General features: G+C 41.4%; 1 protein-coding gene across 2 annotated transcripts; it reads right to left on the reverse strand.

Annotated features, from left to right (window-relative positions):
- Window positions 1–168: 168 nt before the first annotated feature.
- On the reverse strand, window positions 169–19,657 carry setdb1a (SET domain bifurcated histone lysine methyltransferase 1a). Of its 2 annotated transcripts, none has more exons than XM_026928314.3 (21): window positions 19,540–19,657; window positions 15,588–15,782; window positions 14,867–15,069; window positions 14,667–14,704; window positions 13,749–14,547; window positions 13,481–13,630; window positions 11,020–11,224; window positions 10,838–10,911; window positions 10,550–10,740; window positions 8,926–9,034; window positions 8,111–8,432; window positions 6,745–6,967; window positions 6,166–6,530; window positions 3,883–3,999; window positions 3,317–3,486; window positions 2,967–3,203; window positions 2,355–2,570; window positions 2,168–2,263; window positions 1,866–2,086; window positions 710–798; window positions 169–552 (listed from the first exon to the last, which is right to left on the reverse strand). In XM_026928314.3, the coding sequence occupies exons 2-21, from the start codon at window positions 15,776–15,778 to the stop codon at window positions 435–437; spliced, it is 4,134 nt and encodes a 1,377-aa protein (XP_026784115.3). In that variant the 5' UTR covers window positions 15,779–15,782; window positions 19,540–19,657; the 3' UTR covers window positions 169–434. The 2 variants fall into 2 exon arrangements, with proteins under 2 accessions (XP_026784115.3, XP_026784114.3); XM_026928313.3 differs by having other exon boundaries at window positions 15,588–15,785.
- Between the last annotated feature and the right edge of the window lie 119 nt (window positions 19,658–19,776).

Here is a 19,776-nt window from a genome sequence, read left to right on the forward strand (position 1 = left end):
TTATGAATGTGTTATAAAGGCAATGTGTACTTACCCATCAAATAAAGTGTTACCCTTTATTATTATTTTTTTTTACATTTTCTCAAAATACTAATAATTTCAAATTCTCAGTTTTAATTATTTGATATATAATAAGTATTGCTATTAATTAAACACAACCACTCAGTGAACATTTCATCCTTTTTATTAACAAGTATAGCATATCCAAATTAATTTTTAAATTTATTAGAGTTTTATTAGAGGCTAAATTAGGCTAAAAGCATGCCGTGTACACCCAGCCTTCAGTTCCTGAATTATAAATTCATTTGGCAAGTAAGGAACCTGGTTGTGCGATACAAATCTCTAGTTCCTTTGGTCCATCACAACATCAGTGTGATGGACTCCAGAAACCGAACAGTCCGTTTTGAAAGATTTATTGATGTACACAGAGGAGCTCAGAGTAACCGGCCCGTGCATTCGGCTGAGCCACAGCAGCAGAGCAGCACCTTGCCCTCCACACTGCCCACTTCATAGCTGTAATCCCACGTCAGCTCCGTTCCAGCCCTGATACGCCTGACACACACACACACACACACACACACACACACACACACACACGGGGAAATGAATGTTTACACGAGAGCAGACACTGAATACCACATTTTAAAAACGTCCTGCGTCTGTGATGAACACATGAATCGCGTTCTGTATTAAACACAGAGTCACTCACTTGCTGGTGAAGAATGCAACCCAGGGGAAGCGGAGGTCATGCGTGTCCACGAAAACATTCTGGACGAACAAATTGGGACTGCAGCTATGCTGTGGACATGAGGGGACAGGTTAAGGAGTGAGCATAGAAGTGATGTCTTTTTAAATATTCTTAACATGCTTTTTATGAAATAACTAAAATTCTTATCATGAAAGGTTAAAAAAAAAATAAAAAATCCTGCACTAAGGACCTTTCTCGACTGACACGAGGCTGCTGTTGGTTTGGTTCGTCTGTTAATGTTTTGGAACGGTTCGAGAGCTGAATTATTGCAAAATCTAATTTGGTTGTGGCTGTTCAAAGGAAGTTTTGTTTAGCAATAATAAGATATTCAGTTCATTGCATCTACTGAAATTTTTTTTTTCATACTTCACATCAATATTTGCCTTATGAAGCATGACTAGTTTACTTGTGCTTGCGATGATGATGATGATGATTATTTCATAAACATAAGCTAGTATTCAGCACTGTTGTGATTGTGTATTGTGTACAGCCTACTCCTTGTGCACTTTTGTGCTACTGGCTCTACCACAGAGATTTGGGTGTGGTTGATCAATTCACAGCAACAACTGTCGCACTTCACGCTTAAGATTTACTCCGAGGATTAACTCCTACTCCTTGCTATGAGGGGTTTTGAGAATTTTAACACATTTTTACCAGCTGCTTTAAACTATTTTTTTTCAATCTTTAGTAGTTTTTTAAGATTAAGTCTCAGAAGCTTTATACATACTAACCCTGGGTTCTCCAGTCTTTTTTTCACTAACTAGCTAACATTAGCTTGCTGCTGTCCCGTGGTTTTCTGACTATTTAGGACATAACAGGAATATTATTTGATTTGATATACTCCATGTGTGTTTGAAAAATCTCATTAATTCAAAGTCAGAGCAGCTCAAGAACATTGTGTTATGGAGTTTTTTTAATCGCCTGACGCAGTCATTTAAAAAAAAAAAAAAAAACAAAAAACAACACACTGTGCCTTTGAAATACTCATATCATATAATTAAAAAAAAAATTGTGTAAAAATAATCTGTAGGGGCCTAGAACCATGGGTTTTGGTGCAATACACTGCCTACTCTCTCTCTCTCTCTCTCTCTCTCAACATCTTCATTTATTTTCTTACGTTAATATATCGTGCCAGGTTTCCCTCCTGCTTGGCGTCGATGAGATAGCAAGACTTTTCTCCGTCAAACAGGCTTCGAGTGCACCTTCTGCCATGTGCTGTTTTCTCTTCTTGCACACATTTCTCAGGCACTGCTTGTGGCTTCACTCTCCTATGACTAGACTTGATGGCGAAAGCACGTGTAGACTTCTTGGCAAATCCCACCTTAGGCCCTCTGGGACCTGAGAAGGCACACATTAAGAGAGAACCGATTTAGTCCAACTGCTTGAGCTACATAACAAAAGAACAGAATGGACACTAACCCTCTTTTCTCATCTTCTTGGCCATGGAAGCGGTCACCTCCGTTTGCTCCTCTGAGATTTTAGGAGATGTCTGGACATTATTATGAAATTCTTTTTCTGTGTAAGCATAAAGGAAAAATGAGAAGATTAATTAAGCAACAGCTCAGACCCAGTATAGCAACCCGACAGTAGATTTTTCAGTTCTTACTTTCTGGGATCTTGGTATTTCTCCGTGTGGTGTAGCTCCTCTTACAGTCATTGCTCAAGTATTTCTGCTCCGCTCCCGTATCGTCATTCGAGCTCATCTTATAATCTTCATCATCTACATCATCATCATCTTCCAACTCGTCATCACTTGCTTTTCTCTCCCTTTCACCGGGTGTCATTTTTGTTTCCACCTTCTGTTGGTTTGTCACTTCCTTTTCTAAGAAAATAAGGAACAGAATGGAATACACTATGAAACAGTTTCGCTCACACACTCGCTCACACACTCGCTCACACACTCGCTCACACACTCGCTCACGCTCACACTCTCGCTCTCGCTCACACTCTCGCTCACACTCTCGCTCACACACTCGCTCACGCTCTCGCTCGCGCTCACGCTCGCGCTCTCGCTCACACTCTCGCTCACACTCTCGCTCTCACTCTCGCTCTCACTCTCGCTCTCACTCTCGCTCTCACTCATACTCTCGCTCACACTCTCGCTCTCGCTCACACACACACACTCGCTCACACTCTCGCTCACACTCTCGCTCACACTCTCGCTCACACACACACACACTCGCTCACACTCACACACACACACACTCACACACAGTACCTTCACCACTGCTAGAACTTGAGTCCATTTGAAACACTCCATGTTTCTTTAATGCTCCTGTTGTCATTGTTACGAGAGTCTTCTTGTCGCTCTCTTCTTCTATGTCAGAGCAGTAAGCTTCACTTTCATAACCCTCCTTCAGTTTCTCCACTCCTTCAATGTAGTCCAGATTGGCCAAATACTCGTTGCCAGACATGGCACTTTCTGAGTTCACCACCTCATCCTTGACTACTTTACCTGTGCAGAATGTGTTGGAAAAGTGTAATAAATCACTGCTGCACACTGGATGCCTTGTTAACTGGTAACTCAGTGCCAATTCAGTGATCAGGAATTTCGAGTTGCACACATACCCGTGAACACACACACGAATGTACCCTTGGACATGTCGTCCAGGCAGCGCAGGCCCCAGCCTTTGTGCTGAGTCATGAAAACCTCCAGGCGCAGTTGAAGGCCATGCTGAACCAGTCTGTTGCCACACAGCCACGGATCGCAGCGACACAGAGGGTTACACTCGTACACCCTGCAGAGGGAAACAATGAATAAGGAAAAGATCTCTGTTTAGCGTTTCTGACTTCATAACCCAGGGGTTCTCAAAACATTTGTAGCCAGGAACCCTTCAGTACAGGTTTATTACATGAACATTATTTAAATGTGTATCGTACAGCTTCCTATTTCCACTGACAGACCTCATTAGGTCCAAGTTGACACTATTTATAAGCCTGCTTGCTGAGTTAATGGATTAAAGCCATTCAACTCAAGTGACCAGTCAAAGCGGTAATAACTCTTACTAACTCAGTAATGTGGTATTCAGTGCTGGGTTGTGATGCTTCCTGGACCCCACTTTGAGAACCACTGATATAATCCATGTATCTTACACACGAGAACAACAGAGCATGTTCACTGAGATTAATCTCACCCAGTGGGAACGTATCTGGGCAATCGCTTATGTGTGTATCCGGCAGTGACATCCACAGGACCACCGGTGAACAACGACGTGGCCTCGATGGTCATCTGGTAACAGGCGCACTTTGACCTGTGACACAAGCACATCCATCCAATGAGAGCAGGGCACCACATCTGAACAAAAAGAAACTCACCACCAAGAACATCATCTCAGAAACTCATGGGGCGTAAAGGAACTGGCGAGATGGAAAATACCAAAAATAAATATTTAAATGACTGTTTCAGACGTGCCAACATTTACACGTTTTGCATAGGAGCTTCACATTTTAACACAAAAATATGGCAAAAGAGCAGTCTTCTTTTTCCCAGATGAGACATTCAATCCTGAATGATTGACAGTTGCGCAGGTGTTATGAGCTCTCCGCTTGAAAGACGAGCTGATACGCCGCCCTCACTTTCAGTCATGGTAAATACAGATATTTTTAGGTCATTCACGTGAAATAAAGTCTATCAATGCGTGTCCGAATTAACTTGATTAGCTGTCATTAAACAACTAACATATAACATCAGTTAACTATATCTCTAATGGAGGACACCGAAATATTTTGGCCAAAATTAGTGAAAAATGGCTCTTTCACTTTCTTTTGGCTGAAAACAGAACATTAAACAGGCCTACAATAACGTGTCAAATCTAACACTTTGCAAATGAATTTAACGGTAACTGTGATCACACAGAGATTTAAACGCTCAGTGATTTAAACGCTGTTTCTTTGCTTTGTTCTCCTGCGAAAGTCAAAAACCATCATGGTTTCAGGAGGGACATTAGACCATTAGACAAGACATTTGTAAAAGCATTACATCTAAAATGTACTGTGTTATGTTTGTTACTGTTCACTGCGTTTAACACCCCTTCTGCTGAAAAATATGACTGGTTTTGTTTTATTTAATTTTATTTTCCAGTTAATAATAGGCAAGAATTTGACAAGGGAAGGGTTGAGGGGGGTTTGAGTTCTCAAAAAACAGGGAAGTGCAGCTCATGAGGAAAAACTCTGAATATGTCTGATCTATATATTGAATTATTTGCTTCATGTAAAAAAAAAAAAAATGAACTATAGACTATACTATAACTATAGAGTCATCAGGGTCATTGGCACGTCATCAAGAGGCCCTTTCAGCAGTGACGCGGTGAGCTTCTTCTACTGAATGGTGGAATTACACTAAACATCCAAAATATGTTTAAAAATTTTTTTTTTTTTAAATAATTACAAATTAACCAGAAGCAGCTTAAAATGTAAAAAAAAAAGAAAAAGAAAAAAAAAAAACAGGTAATTTTTTATCAACTTTTATAATTTTTTTAAATATAAGAATTAAACATACATTTATTATAGATTAGTTTATTACTAATAAATAAATCTGTTAATTTTCATTTTTTGTTCAAGTTTTTTTTTTAACACAACACTACTGTATCGCTGGCAGTGTGTAACCAAACCTATACACAGTACTGTGCAAAAGTCTTAGGTGCCCTAAATTTTTTATTTTTTTTTTTTAGTACAAACTTTGTTATAGATTTTTATTTTCTGACTTCTACATTATTGATTCAGTACATTTTTGATTCCAAACATTAGTTTTCCAGCACAAAATCAAATGCTACAGAAAAATGTTTGTATGTCAGTAAAGAAAGCAGCAGATTCCATAGGAGACACTTTTCAGATAAAAACATAATGAAGGCTGCTGGGTTTCGCTGCAGAAATAAGAAGCGAGTCGACAGTCAAAGTCTCCAGAAGAACTGTGGCTGCTTCTGCAAGATGCTCAGTAACACTTCCAGCTCATTTCCTTATAAAACTGCACACACTGCACCTCAGATACTGTTTTTCTTTTGAAAGCGAAGGATCGTCACACCAAATACTGACTTTGTTTCATTTATTACTGTTTACTACTCTTTATAGTATTTTTTAAATATAGAAACATTTAATTTTATTATTTTTGAAGGCATCTTTGCTCTACAGCATTTCTTTGCATGTGCCTAAGGCTTTTGCACAGAACTGTATGTATCATAGAAATGCGTTCAAGAATCATGATATGATATTTTTGTCACATCGCCCCAGCCCTACAGACTCCTACCCCTACCCCTAACCTTAGTGACCAAAAGGAAATCTTTTGGCTTGTTTAGGTTTAAAAACTCTGCAATTTTTTGGGGGAAAAAATGTTTTTCATGTGGACAAACGTGAGTCAAACAATCCACATATTCCTAACCTTGTGGACACACACACACACACACACACACACACACACACACCTGTCTCGGCAGCCATCAGTACAGTCACAGCCCACCATGAAGTCAAGGTTAGTGTTGACGAAGACACCAGGAGCAGGCAGTCTGTGTCTGGTGTAGGTCAGAGGGAGTGGAGAGACCGTGTTAAGCTCGTTAACACAGGGCACAGGCACCACCTCCTTTCCTCCTGAAATGTCCGGCAGGAACAGATGAGGACGGCTGGCCATGGAGGATGGGAGCAAGGCCCTTTTCACCAGCACAAACGGGTCCAGGCAGAACATGTCCAGGAAGAGGAAATCACAGCGTGACTCAAACAGGAAGGCCTGCACCTCTTCCATCTCGCACATGCTCCGCCCACACGGAGCGCGATAGAAGACATGAAAAGACATCTGAGGAAATCAGGGATGAAGTAGTTACAAAAGGATCAAGCATCAGATTGTTTTAAAATCTGTAATTTCTTAAAAACTGTACAATCATTTTTCAAAAAGATATTTAAGACAAACCAAAGAAGTCCAGTCACTGTCTTGTATGTTGTTATCGACTGAATGTTGCCATCAAGTTGTTTTCCTTTTTCTTTATAAATTTATACCACATTATTCTCACCTTCCCATCTAGACGCCTTCTTGCGGTAATGCGGCGAAAGCCATGGAGCAGCGGGATAAGCAGTGGATTCTGGCCACGGTGTTGATCCTTTTGCATCGGCCTCACGTGATTGAGACAAGCCGGGCAGCAGCGATGAGGTACATACTTCAGTCGGGGCTCAACAACCGGGAGAAGAGCATTCTGTGATCTGCTGTCTTCCTCCTCAGAAGGGGGGCGTTTATATCTGTAAAGAAACAGGGCTAACATGTCTCTCTTTCCCCCCTTTTTTATCCTGATTCTCTGCGTCTGCTTGGAGAACACTCTGCTGCTGTGGATGGTCTCATATGGATAACCCAAAACCAGTTCATGCCCAAGTTTCACCCTTGCTTCAGTAGACAATCTCACCTGTAGTCGTACCTAAGAGCTGCTGCTGGAATCATAAAGATTAACTAAATAAATAAAACACAACAGGATATGCTGTTATAGGAAAATAATCCACAACGTAGTGGTTTGTTGCCCTGATGTGAAGCGGATTATTTTCCAATAATATCACGTCCCAAAGTGTTTTATTCCCCTTATACTACTGCGATTTACCGATTACAATTTATTTATTAATGCATGACACTTAAAAGTGCCACTTTTAAAGCTTCTGCAAGACAAGTTATCACTCACGACTGCATATAGCAGCTATAAACAGTCGTTAACTCATCAGCCTCTCTTTTTTCTCTCTCTTTAAGTTAATAAGACAAAAAAAAAAACACAGCTTGTCATTGTGGCAGAGGGGGCGTGGCCGGGCTTCGGTTGCGGACCGAGAGGAGGCGGGTTGAACCGGCAGGTAACGCGTGATGATTCTCACCTGCGTGTCTTATTACCGCCAGTCTACTTATGTGTGTTTCTTTGTGCTCTCAGTGAGCCAGGGAGAGAGAGAGAGAGAGAGAGAGAGAGAGAGAGTGTCTTATAGATGAAAAATAGCCTTTGGCTAACTAGTGCATTTTACAGCAATGTTTATTAACGTGCCTATTACAAAGCACTGTGTGTGTGTGTGTGTGTATGTGGAGACACTGTCCAGAAATGTTACATAAATGTCTACTCACAGAACATTTAACCATATTTTTACGATTGTTTTTCTCTGTCTGTTGATCTTTTGATTTTTAGAAATGTAACGTATCGATTTTTATAAATGTAATGTATTGATTTTTATAAATGTAATGTATTGATTTTTCGAAATGTAACGTATCGATTTTTATAAATGTAATGTTTTGAGCGATGTCTCAGTAGACGTTCTGCAGGATCATGTAGCACGTTAACTCCAGGAAACACTTACCTGAAAAACTATGCTGAAAATTGGACCAATTCAGAATGTTAGTGAAAAAATGAACTCACTCACCCTGTGTTAGATGAAGTGGTTAGTGTGGGCTCAGTTTTTGCGGTGGTTTTCACAGTCATCAGCGGCAAAGGCAAGGCGATCCTGTTCAGGACGACTCTAGGCTGCGATATTGGTTTACTGGCAAACGTTGTTGTCATACTTGACGACGTTGTGACTGGGGAAACAGTCTGGGAAACACTTGGAGCAACAGAGGTTTTTAAGGGTTCAGTATCTGTGGTAACTGTTGCTGAGGAGGTAGCAGTGGCGGTGGTGGTGTCGGGGGTGTCAGTGGTGGTGGTGGTGGTGGGTGCTTTAGTGTTCTTCTGAGGTGCAATCCATCCAGCTGATGAGGTGGAGAAAAAGAGGGAAATGTGAAAAAAGAGCGTGTTCACTGACACAATTTCTGTCCAAGACAACATACACACACACACACGCAGAGACACACACACACAGACGCAGAGACACACAGACGCAGAGACACACAGACGCAGAGACACACACACGCAGAGACACACGCAGAGACACACACACACGCAGAGACACACGCAACGACACGTGCAGAGACACGCGCGCGCAGACACACGCGCAGAGACACACACGCACAGACACACATGCACAGAGACACACACGCACAGACACACATGCACAGAGACACACACGCACAGACACACATGCACAGAGACACACACGCACAGAGACACACACGCACAGACACACACACGCACAGACACACACACACAGACACACACACACACAGAGACACACACACAGAAACACACACGCGCAGAGACACACACACACAGACACACACGCACAGAGACACACACACCTCATACCTTTATTTACAGCCTGTTCCTTCTTCTGCTCTGCCATTCGCTTCTTTATCCTTTGGATTTGCTCCAATCGATTTGAGCCTTTATACAGCCACTCTTTCTCCTGATCTTTCTGAAACAATTAACACAACCCCAAACACACATCTCCTATCACTTCACAGTGTACAATAATGTACAATAACCCAGAAAAAAGAGTAACTTTATATTCACACTAGCCAGCGACAAAGCGGCAGGCGGCTGTTCACTGAACATCTGTGACAGTGATGCATGATTTCTGTGGCATGAGCAAGCAACAAAGCCACAGCGTGAGATTCAGTAACGAGACAAATCCAAACGATTAGCTCGAACGATTCCTCGGACCAATCCTATGCTGCATGTGATTCTTTAGTTCCCCACTCACAACTTTAGTTCCTACCTGCAATTAGTTCCCACTTCCTGTCTGACACAAAAATGGAAGAAAAATCTATAACCATTATCATATATGACCTCTCATTAAATGTGTATAGAGACATTTCGAAGAAAAATATAGCAGAGAGCGTTACTGCCTCTGGTGAGTGTACACAGCTAGTATAGTTAGCTGACTTTCCTAATCTGCCAACAAAGTTAGTACAAAGCCTAGTACACGCAAATCAGTCAACCAATTCACACTGATTAGCATGTTATTTAACTAGTTAGATTCAGAGCTAGGTAGATTCTTTTGCTGTATTGTGAGTTCCACATAACAAACCACCTAGCTCATAGCAAACTAAGATAAATTATGGTCATGTGACCTGGGACATGCTAAGCACAGGATAAAATACAATAAGAATGCATGCTTGATGGTTACACTTTGTTCAGAGTTTGCTATTAAGTGTGGAAGGGATAGCATCTATGGAGATGATTCCGTGCTGGATAGAAAAGCAATCACAGCAGGGAGAAAACGTGACATGTAACACAAAAACTGTGACAATGTGCCACATCGACAAGCAAAACCATTAACGCATTGCTCTTGCATCCCTTGATCTTGTCAGTAAAAAACAACAACAACAACAACAACAACCAGCAAGAGAGTGCATTTTTTTTAAGAATTACATGCTGGCTTTGTGTCAGAAGGTGCACTGCATTTCACTTTCATCAGTGTGTTGTAGTAGTGCCACACTGAAACGCAATCTCTGTCCAATCACAGCCCTAAGTTGTAAGTTGTACTCGAATAAACCAGTCTCTAATTGGTTCATTGTTTTTTCATTTCCACTGCAGTGATTGTTGAATCATTAATCAACAAGCACTTCATTTACTTGAGTTCCTACTAAAACATGATAAACGTGTTCACATGACTAAAAATACTTACACTCGCAGCATTCATGTCTGATGCAAAGTCAGCATTTAATTCTTAAAAAAAGCGATTTGCTGCTGGTTGTTTTTCACTGAAGACAGAGATAAAGCGATATTAAGAGCAAGATAAAGAAGGTTTTCCTTTTTTTTGTGTGGCACATTGTCCTCGTGTTATAAATGCATATCACATTTCACATTTTTCTCCCCTGGCACGGAGTCTTCTCCATAAACATCTGAACAGTTGCAGCAATATATAATCTTTGCTGTAACTATGAGCTTGGGCTAAGGTCCAGGTCAGGCTAAACCAGCCTCTCACCTTGTAACAGATCTGGATCAAGCTGCCATCCACCTGACAGACGGTGCAGAGCTCCATTTGGCCATCACGTTCCACCTTGCTATCCTGCCCCACCCGCATCACCACAAAGATGGGGTTTGGATACGCCTGCAGATATTCCTCCACCTCTGCACGCCACACCTCATCTTCTATGTCTTCAGACATGTTCTTCACTATGGAGAGACAGACAGAGAGAGAGGCAAGAGAACCAGTTTGTAATGAGAAAGAGAGAGAGAGAGAGAGAAAGCGTGTGCCAGTTTATTTCCTTACTTGGCTTACAGACCAGATGGAGGTCTGGCAGGGCGATGTAGGCGGGACGGCCATCATCAAAAAACACCAAGAACCTGAAAGATCAGAGATGAGCATGTTTTGTTAGCTGAAGCCAAACAGATAAGAGACAGATGAGAGACAATTAAAGCTTTAAAGAGTGAACGAAGAGTGAACATGCACACCTCATACGGTTCCTGCGGTCCGGCATCTCTACTACTACCGCAGCATGGAGCCAAGACTGGCTGTCTTCTTTGTAGCAGGCTACAACTCGACACCCCACAAAAAGATCCTTCAGCATAGGAGGGCCAACACAAGCCAGGTGATGAGCAGATAAAACACTCTTCCCTTTACCACCATCAAACAGGATCTTATACCTAGGGCCAGACTCTGAGAGAACAAGCAAAAAAAAATAAAAAATCAGTGTGTCCACAACATAAAAGAATAGTGTGTAGTCCTGCGAACAGCAGGTACGTTTTAGATACTGTCCTTTTACAAATCACTTGTCTAATGTCACTCAAATAAAACTTAAAAGTGCTGTGAAAAAGTATTTGCTGATTTCGTCTATTTTTGCATGTCATATTTAATTGCTTCAGATCTTCAAACTATTTAATATTTGAAAAAATATGATCTGAGTAAACACAAAATACAGCTTTTAAATTATCATTTCATTTACTGAAGTAAAAATAAGTTATTCCACACCGACTGGCCCTCTCTGAAAAACAAAACAAAACTATAAAACAATAAAAATAAATAAAAACAGTTACTGAATCAACTAATTAACCAAATTTAATTGATAATTGGGTTCAGTTGTACTACACACTCCCAGGCTTAATTACTGCCAGCCCTGGTGAATCGCGATCAAAAGAAGTTCCAGAAGAGATGAGAAAGAAAGTTATTGAAATATATCTAGCAAACCACACTGAGAGCCATTAATTTCCAAACTGAGAAAACTCAGAACAGTAGTGAATCTTCTCAGAAGTGACTGGTCTACTAAAATTCCTCCAAGAGTTCATCAATGACTCATCAAGAAAGTCACAAATGAACCCAGACGACAACTAAAGAACTGCAGGCCTCGCTCTCCTCAGATAATGTCAGCGTTCATTATTCCACCATTAGAAAGAGGCTGGGCAAAAAATGGTATTCATGAGAAGGTTACAAGCTGAAAATCACTGCTAACCAGGAGGAACAAAAAGGTTCGTGTCACATTTGCCCAAAAACATCTTTGATGACCGTCAAGCTTTTTACGATATTGCTTTGTGGGCTGATGAGTCCAAAGTGGAACTTTTCAGAAAACATGGGTCCTGTTACATCTGGTGTAAAGCTAAAACAGCATTCCACAATAAGAACATCATACCAACAGTGAAACATGGTGGTGGTAGTGTGATGGTGTGGGGATACTTTGCTGGGGCCTGGGAGACTTGCAGTAATTGATGGAACCATGAATTCTGCTTTCTACAAGAAAACTTTGAAGGACAATATCTGCTCATCAGTCTGTAATCTGAAGCTCATTGGGTTATGCAGCAAGACAACGATCTAAAGCACAAGAGCAAGTCCTCCTCTAAATGGCTCTCAAAAAACAAAATGAAGGTGTTGGAGTGGCCTAGTCAAAGTCCTGAACCCCACTGAGACGCTGTATCGGGACCTTAAACGGGCAGTTCATGCTCAAACGCCCTCTAGAGGGGCCGAATTAAAGAATTTTAAAGCAATTCTGCAAAGAAGAGTAGGCCAAAATTCCTCCATAGGGATGTGAAAGACTGATCTCCAGTTATCAGAAGCATTTGGTTGCAGTTGTTGCTGCTAAAGGTGGCACAACCAGTTATTAATTTTAGTGGAGCAATTACTTTTTCCCAATGGGTGATACACTGTAGGTGCTGTATAACCTTTTTCCTTCAATAAATGAAATGATCATTTTAAAACTGTGTTTTGTGTTTTCTCATGTTCTCAGTGTATATATATATATATATATACTATATTTTGTATGTGGATCTGAAACCATTTAGTTTGACAAATATGCAAAAATAGAGGAAATCCTGTGGGGGTAGGGTTTGCAAAATGGTTTTTCTCAGCATTGTACCTTGAATAAACTGTTGATATGCAGCTGCTCAAGCTGCTGAAACTCAAAATTTTCTCTTTCAGCTCTTTTGCCATTTGTGACCAGGTTTAGCCCGAAATCTTTGGTGCATCCGTAATAAATATAGTTACTATATTTAGTACTAATATAGTGACGTACTTTGTCTAATGCTAGCACAGTAAAGAATCAAACATTCTCTGTTTACCTTGATGAAATAAGACATTGCTAATGTGAAAGGGGGCGGGGCTTCCAAGCAGTGTCAGTTAATATCGGAGTGTTCAACACACGTACACAATTATTAATCATTCCAGATTCCTATGTCAATTGACTCATCTGCTGTTTTTATTTAGGAAGACTGCTCTTTCGGCATATTTTGATTGGTATGAGTGTATTCCATTCCAATGTTAATGGAAATGCAAATTGCATGAAGGATGGCAAGTCTGCAGAAGTGACCTAAGTGAACAAACACACCTGACTATAATAAGACTAATATTTTTATATAGTGCTAGAAAGTGCTATAAACTATAAAGTGCAAGCCTCCTTTCTCAAATGAATCACCTATGCAGTCTTACCAGTTGTTTTGATGTCTAAAATTGTGCCTTGGTGCCATGTTTTAGTCCTCCGCCTTCCAAGGACGCTCATATTGACCTTCAGCGCCACCTCTTTCTGAACATGAGCAGGCATTACAGGTGTGACCGGAGTGACCGGTGATGGCTGAGAGACTGAGAGAAACAGTTTGATAGTTATTCACTGAAAAAAAAAGAAGCATGTTGAATTAAATGCTGATGAAGATGAAGCAAGCAAGAGCCAGATGAATTGAACAAAAATTAAATCTCACACCTTCTCTAGCATCTGGTGGCTTGGTAGAAGAAGTTTTTTTGGAAGCCTTGTCTGAAGTTGTGGTGTTTGTGGTACCAGAGTGAGGGCTGGAGGTAGATGACTTAGTCTCAGGTTTGTCGCCTTGTTTAGGGTCAACACCCTTAGCTTTTTCTGCGGGCACAGCTTTAGCGGTATTGGATGGTGTGGTGGTACTTGAAGGTTTGCTGCTGGGTTTGGGACTGGCCAATTTAACCTTTTCCTTGGCAGTGTCTGAGGTTGTTGTTGCTTTGGAGATTTTGCTCTTAGAGGCATTTTTTTGGCTGGCTGAGTCTGTTTTTGAAGATTTGGATGTAGTAGGAGATGTCACTGGGAGTGTGGATGTTGGGGTAGATGCCACAAGTTGCGCTGGAGAGTCAACATTCTGTTTCGTAGAGGCAGATGTTTCACTGGGCGTTTCAAGTCTATCTGTGTTGTGCGTGGATGTGGAAGATGTGTTTGGAATGGTGGTCAATGGAGGGGTTTCAACAGTCTCATTCATAGGTATAGATGTGCCTGATGAAACAGGAGGAGAACTTTCTTTTTTAGGCGGTAATGACTGAGCAGGCAAATCACAGGGCGGTGGAGCAGTAATTGGTGTGGGGCTTCCTAAAGTATTTAGGCTTGGTAAGGGGTTGTCAGAAGGTTTGTTTTTCCGGTTTGTTGATGGTGATGGTGGATTGACTTTGGTTGGAGGGTCAACAGCCTCAGATTTTTTCGCCTTCTGAGCTAACGTCTGCACAGAAAATTCCGAAGACTCTATGCCTGCTGACAACTCAACTTCCTGAAAGAGTGTTATAGCAGAGACAAAAAGAAAAAGAAATAAGGCCATTTTAGCAAAGACAACTACATGATTATTATGAAAGTGGATTCCAGACCTCCAAAATACATCTATTCTCTCACCTTCAGTTCCTCCTTCACTGCTGTTTCAGGAACAGCAGCTTAAGCGTAAAACGGGGACAAAATCCATCAAACAGAGTGAGAGAGAAAAAGAAATACGTCAATTTCAAAAGGTGTAAAACCACTTTCTGACTTTAGTGACTTTTCCTTTTTCACATCTTATTAAGGTGGTCTTAATCAAATGAAAATGAATAATTCTTTACCCCCTAAATCGAAGACAACATAGTCGTCATCCCCGTCACCATCAGGAGCACGCGAATCCTCTCTGTTGTCAAAATCATCTGTGATCTGAATGACATTTTCCTTAGGTTTGGCTCCTCCTTCTTCCTCCGAGTCGGTGTCCCGATACTCCAGTCCCAGCATTCCATACAAGCCCTTCATCACAGACTCGCACTCAAGGACTGATCTGATCCAAGATAAAAGGAAGTCAGGGTCACCAATCACCAATGAAGCACATACATATCATTAATGGAATGGAAACTTCCACACTTACAAGGTCCCACAGTTATGGAGCAGCCTTCCAGTTAGTGTTTAGGCACAGTCTCAATCTTTAAGTCTAGGTTGAAGACCTATCTGTTTAGTCAATCCTTTTGTTAATAGTTTTTCTCTCAGGTAAAGCTGCAGATCTGGAGGGTTTATGGGCATAGAGAGTTCTGGTACACTGGGATGTCGTCCCTCCACTCTCACGTGTTCACTCAGGTTTGTTGATGGTGGAGTGGTTGGCCGCTTTATGTCCCAGGGCACCTTCATGCCTGTGTTACCTTGTGGCTCTTTATTTTAGTTACGTTGTCCTAGCTAATTTTGCCAGAATTAATTAATGATCTGTGGTTCTCTCTTTCTCTCTAACCCTAAACCTCCTGATCTATGAGCACAGTTACGCAGACAGGGCAAGGATTTTCACTGGCACGAGATGAAGGCACTTACTCGCAGGCGTTATTGTACAGCAGCTGGGTGTACGTTGCCTCCCTCTCCTTCCGCTTCACCCAGTCTTCCACCTGCGCCAACTGCGCCCTCCTCTGCACCAGATGCTCATCCTTCTCCACCTGCTCCCGCACCCAGTGCTGCAGCTCCTCCTCCGTCATGTTCACCCTCTTTTCCTCTTCTTCACTCTTCATCACTCTGCTATCATAAAGGCACATCATAAACATGGACACGTCAGAGACAGGCTGCAAAATCTCAGCCGGCTTGGAGTTTAAGTTCAAGATTAAGCTGTTACTATGACCAGGAAAGTAGTGACACCATAGTGTCTCTGAGTGACACCGTAGCGTCACCACTTTAGCACTGCAACTCCTGATCTTGAGGCAAGCTGGAAACCTTGAAAGCTAAACCTAGCATTGCAAACAAAGCATTTCCTCTGGACGTTTGCTAAGATTTTCTACATTATGTACATTTTTTATGATGTGCAGAAGCAACAAATCTGAATGATTAGGTAAATCCAGTAAACCCTTTGGAGCAACTTCAGGGGTGTGATCTCCTGGGATTTTCATGCACAACAATCTCCAGAGTTTACACGGAATGGTCCGAAAAACAAAAAATATTTGGTGAGGATCACTTCTGTGGGCAGAAACACCTTGTTGAAGAGAGCGGTCACAGGAGAATGGTTCGAGCTCACAGGAAGGCTACGGTAACTCAAATAACCACTCTTTACACCCATGGTGAGCAGAAAAGCATCTTGCTTTCATATAGATCTTCCTGAGCTATGGATTCTTTCTAGCTCCCTCCTATACAGGTGCACCTTCACTCCACTCTCATTCCACTGGACTCTGTAACTCCTTCAGAGTGACTGTTGGCCTCACTGTGGCTTTCCTCACTAGTCTCTGTCTGTCTGAGTTTTGTGGGATTGTGTCTTTGTAGTGCTTATGCAAGAAGCATTTTCAGTTTTTGATTTTCTTAGAAATACTTGCTGACCAATAATTTATTTTGATTTTGAAAATTCACTGTAAGAGAACATGAGTTCACAATAAAAATACTGACTAGAAGAATATGTGTATTTATCATTCGTTATTCAGCCAAATTTGTTTGATTCTGTGGGGGTCGAATACTTTTGCAAGCCACTGTTATTACTTTTACAAACCAGTTGTCTAATGTCCATATAGCTGACATTTTTAATATCGATGCTGCTTAAAAAAAGGAAGAATAGGAAGTGTCTGTTAACATGGGAGAGTTCAAAACACCTACGCAAATCATTCCACATGTCGACTGGCTCGTCTAACATGTTCTCCCAAGCTCCTGATCGGCTCAACATCGTAACTTACGCAAAGCCAAAGTGCTCCCATACACCACACTTTAATTATTTGGGAGAAGCTCCTGCTTGCTGCTGAACGTAGGATCTAGTACCCTAATAGGGTTGCGTATTCACTCGTAGAAACACAACACGCTTAAGGGAAACCGGATTCGAGACAAAGAGGAAGCTAATTTTTCAGTGGACTCAGTGTGGGCTTGATTAATTTTAAATGTTTATTTCACCTTGTATAATATAAGCTACGATGGCCGACGGGGGCAACACATGCAAATGCAGAAAACAGATGCAGAAAACAGATGCATCAAACTGGCTACACACACAGTAGCTCAGAAACATCTGCAATGTGTGTAAACACATACACCAACACACGCTACATGCAGAAACACATGCAAAATCAGAAAATCTGCAATAAGCCGAAAGCGGTCCGCCCGGCTGATTCCGTCACACGTCCTTCTGAAACATTTCCATGTTGCCGTAAACCTTTTCCGGTGTTTTCTTGGTTTATTTCAGCGTTTCTGATTTTGCAAATGTTTTCTCAGTTTGCAGCGTGTTACTTGTGTTCTCAAATTGGTGAATGTGTTTCATCTCAAGTAGGAATTTGTTTCTGAACTACCGTGAGTGTGTTGCCATGTTGATGCATCTGCTTGCTGCATGTGTAAGTTTTCTGCATTTGCATGTTTTCTGTTTTCATGTGCATTTTCTGTTTTCCCACGTTTTTCTTTATTCGCATGTGGTTTTTGTTTTCACACCTGTTATTTCTGTATCCACATGTTTTTTTCTGTATCTGCATGTTTTTTTTTTCGTGTCTGCATGTTTTTTTCTGTATCCGCATGTTTTTTCTCTGTATTCGCATGTTATTTGTGTATTTGCACGCTTTTTTTTCTGTATTCGCATGTTTTTTTTCTGTATCCGCATGTTTTTTTCTGTATCCGCATGGTTTTTTTTTTCGTGTCTGCATGTTTTTTTCTGTATCCGCATGTTTTTTCTCTGTATTCGCATGTTATTTGTGTATTTGCACGCTTTTTTTTCTGTATTCGCAGGTTTTTTTTCTGTATCCGCATGTTTTTTTCTGTATCCGCATGGTTTTTTTTTTCGTGTCTGCATGTTTTTTTCTGTATCCGCATGTTTTTTCTCTGTATTCGCATGTTTTTTTTTTCGTGTCTGCATGTTTTTTTCTGTATCCGCATGTTTTTTCTCTGTATTCGCATGTTATTTGTGTATTTGCACGCTTTTTTTTCTGTATTCGCAGGTTTTTTTTCTGTATCCGCATGTTTTTTTCTGTATCCGCATGTTTTTTTTTCTGTATCCGCATGTTTTTTTTTCCTGTATCCGCATGTTTTTTCTCTGTATTCGCACGTTATTTGTGTATTTGCAAGCTTTTTTTTCTGTATCCGCATGTTTTTTTTTTCTGTATTCGCAGGTTTTTTTCTGTATCCGCACGTTATTTGTGTATTTGCACGCTTTTTTCTGTACTTGCATGTTTTTCTGTATCTGGAGGTTGTTTTGTATTCGCATGTTTTTTTTCTGTATCAGCATTTTTTTTTTTTGTATTCATTTTTTTCTGTATTCGCACATTATTTGTGTATTTGCACGCTTTTTTCTGTATTCACACGTCTTCTGTATTCTTATGTGTTTTCTGTATTCGCAGCACGCTGGCTTCTGTGAGCCACCGTATAAAAAGGTGTTTTATAACAAATATCCTGCTTTATTACACATGGTGTTGAAAGCACGCTCAGATACAGAGGCATACAGAATCGAGAGTATCATATCAAACAAACCGATATGATGTATCGTATCGTTACAGCCGTAACTTCTTTACCCCACACCCCAGGTCCTGCAGAGGTTTACTGTTTCACTGCTCTAACACCTGATTCAACTCATCAGCTGATTAACAGGCAGCTGAAGTGAGCAGAGAAAACACTAAACCTGGAGACAGTCCACTAGGGGAGCCATGTCTGATCCCAGCCAGAACTTCCCGCGTGCTGAAGGAAGAAAAAAAGCCAACAAAGTCGGAGAAGTGAACATCTCCATAAGCTTATTTCTGCCCTGTGCCCAGGTCTGCTTGTGCAGTTCCTGTAGCTCAAAGCTCAACCCTGATGAGTCTGTGTTAACACACCAGCACATGCTTGTGTCTAAACTAGGAGCGAGGCAGTAACATGGAGCACAGACATGGCGTCTGGAGGTTAGGAGTTGATGCAGTGTGTAGTGCTGAGAGTGTTAAAAGGATCTGTGCTGCTGTTGGAGCTCATTCAGGACCTGATTACATACATCCTGCTATTTAATGTCACAGCCTGCATGTGCATGTTGTTTATGTAATGGCCCATATATGTGCAGCTAGCTCCATTAGCACAAGCTCCAGAAGCACAGCATTCACAGTAAACAGCAGAGAAGAGTGAGGAGAAGTGCAGCTTTGCTGTTGGGTTCCTCAGGGTTCCTGCACAGCTCAGGCTGTTTATAAAGACCCCAGTGAAGCTGCTAGTGCTGAGGAAAGACCTGAAACACACTGATGCTACATGTGTACAGCAGCACTTCCCCCCGCACCTCTACTGAAACACAAGCCCGCGGTACAGCAGCCGCACTGCCGCTACTGTTACACCTCAATCCGCTGCTGCTGGATGAAATAAACACACTGACCTTAAAACCGGAGATTACACATCCTCTGAAACCGGCAGCTGCGTAGAAGCGGATAGCAGGGATTACACACAGCGCTGCCTCCTTTTCCACCCGTATTCCGTCAAGTCCCGCCTTCTGAGCTGTGATTGGCTTGTGGTCCGGACACATACACACACACACACACACACACACACTCACACACACTGTAGATCCCATACAGTAATGTGGTGCTTGTGCTTTGGGAAAGTTGGGATTTAC

This window comes from Pangasianodon hypophthalmus, chromosome 29, assembly GCF_027358585.1.
Source record: "Pangasianodon hypophthalmus isolate fPanHyp1 chromosome 29, fPanHyp1.pri, whole genome shotgun sequence".
Lineage (NCBI taxonomy): Eukaryota > Metazoa > Chordata > Actinopteri > Siluriformes > Pangasiidae > Pangasianodon > Pangasianodon hypophthalmus.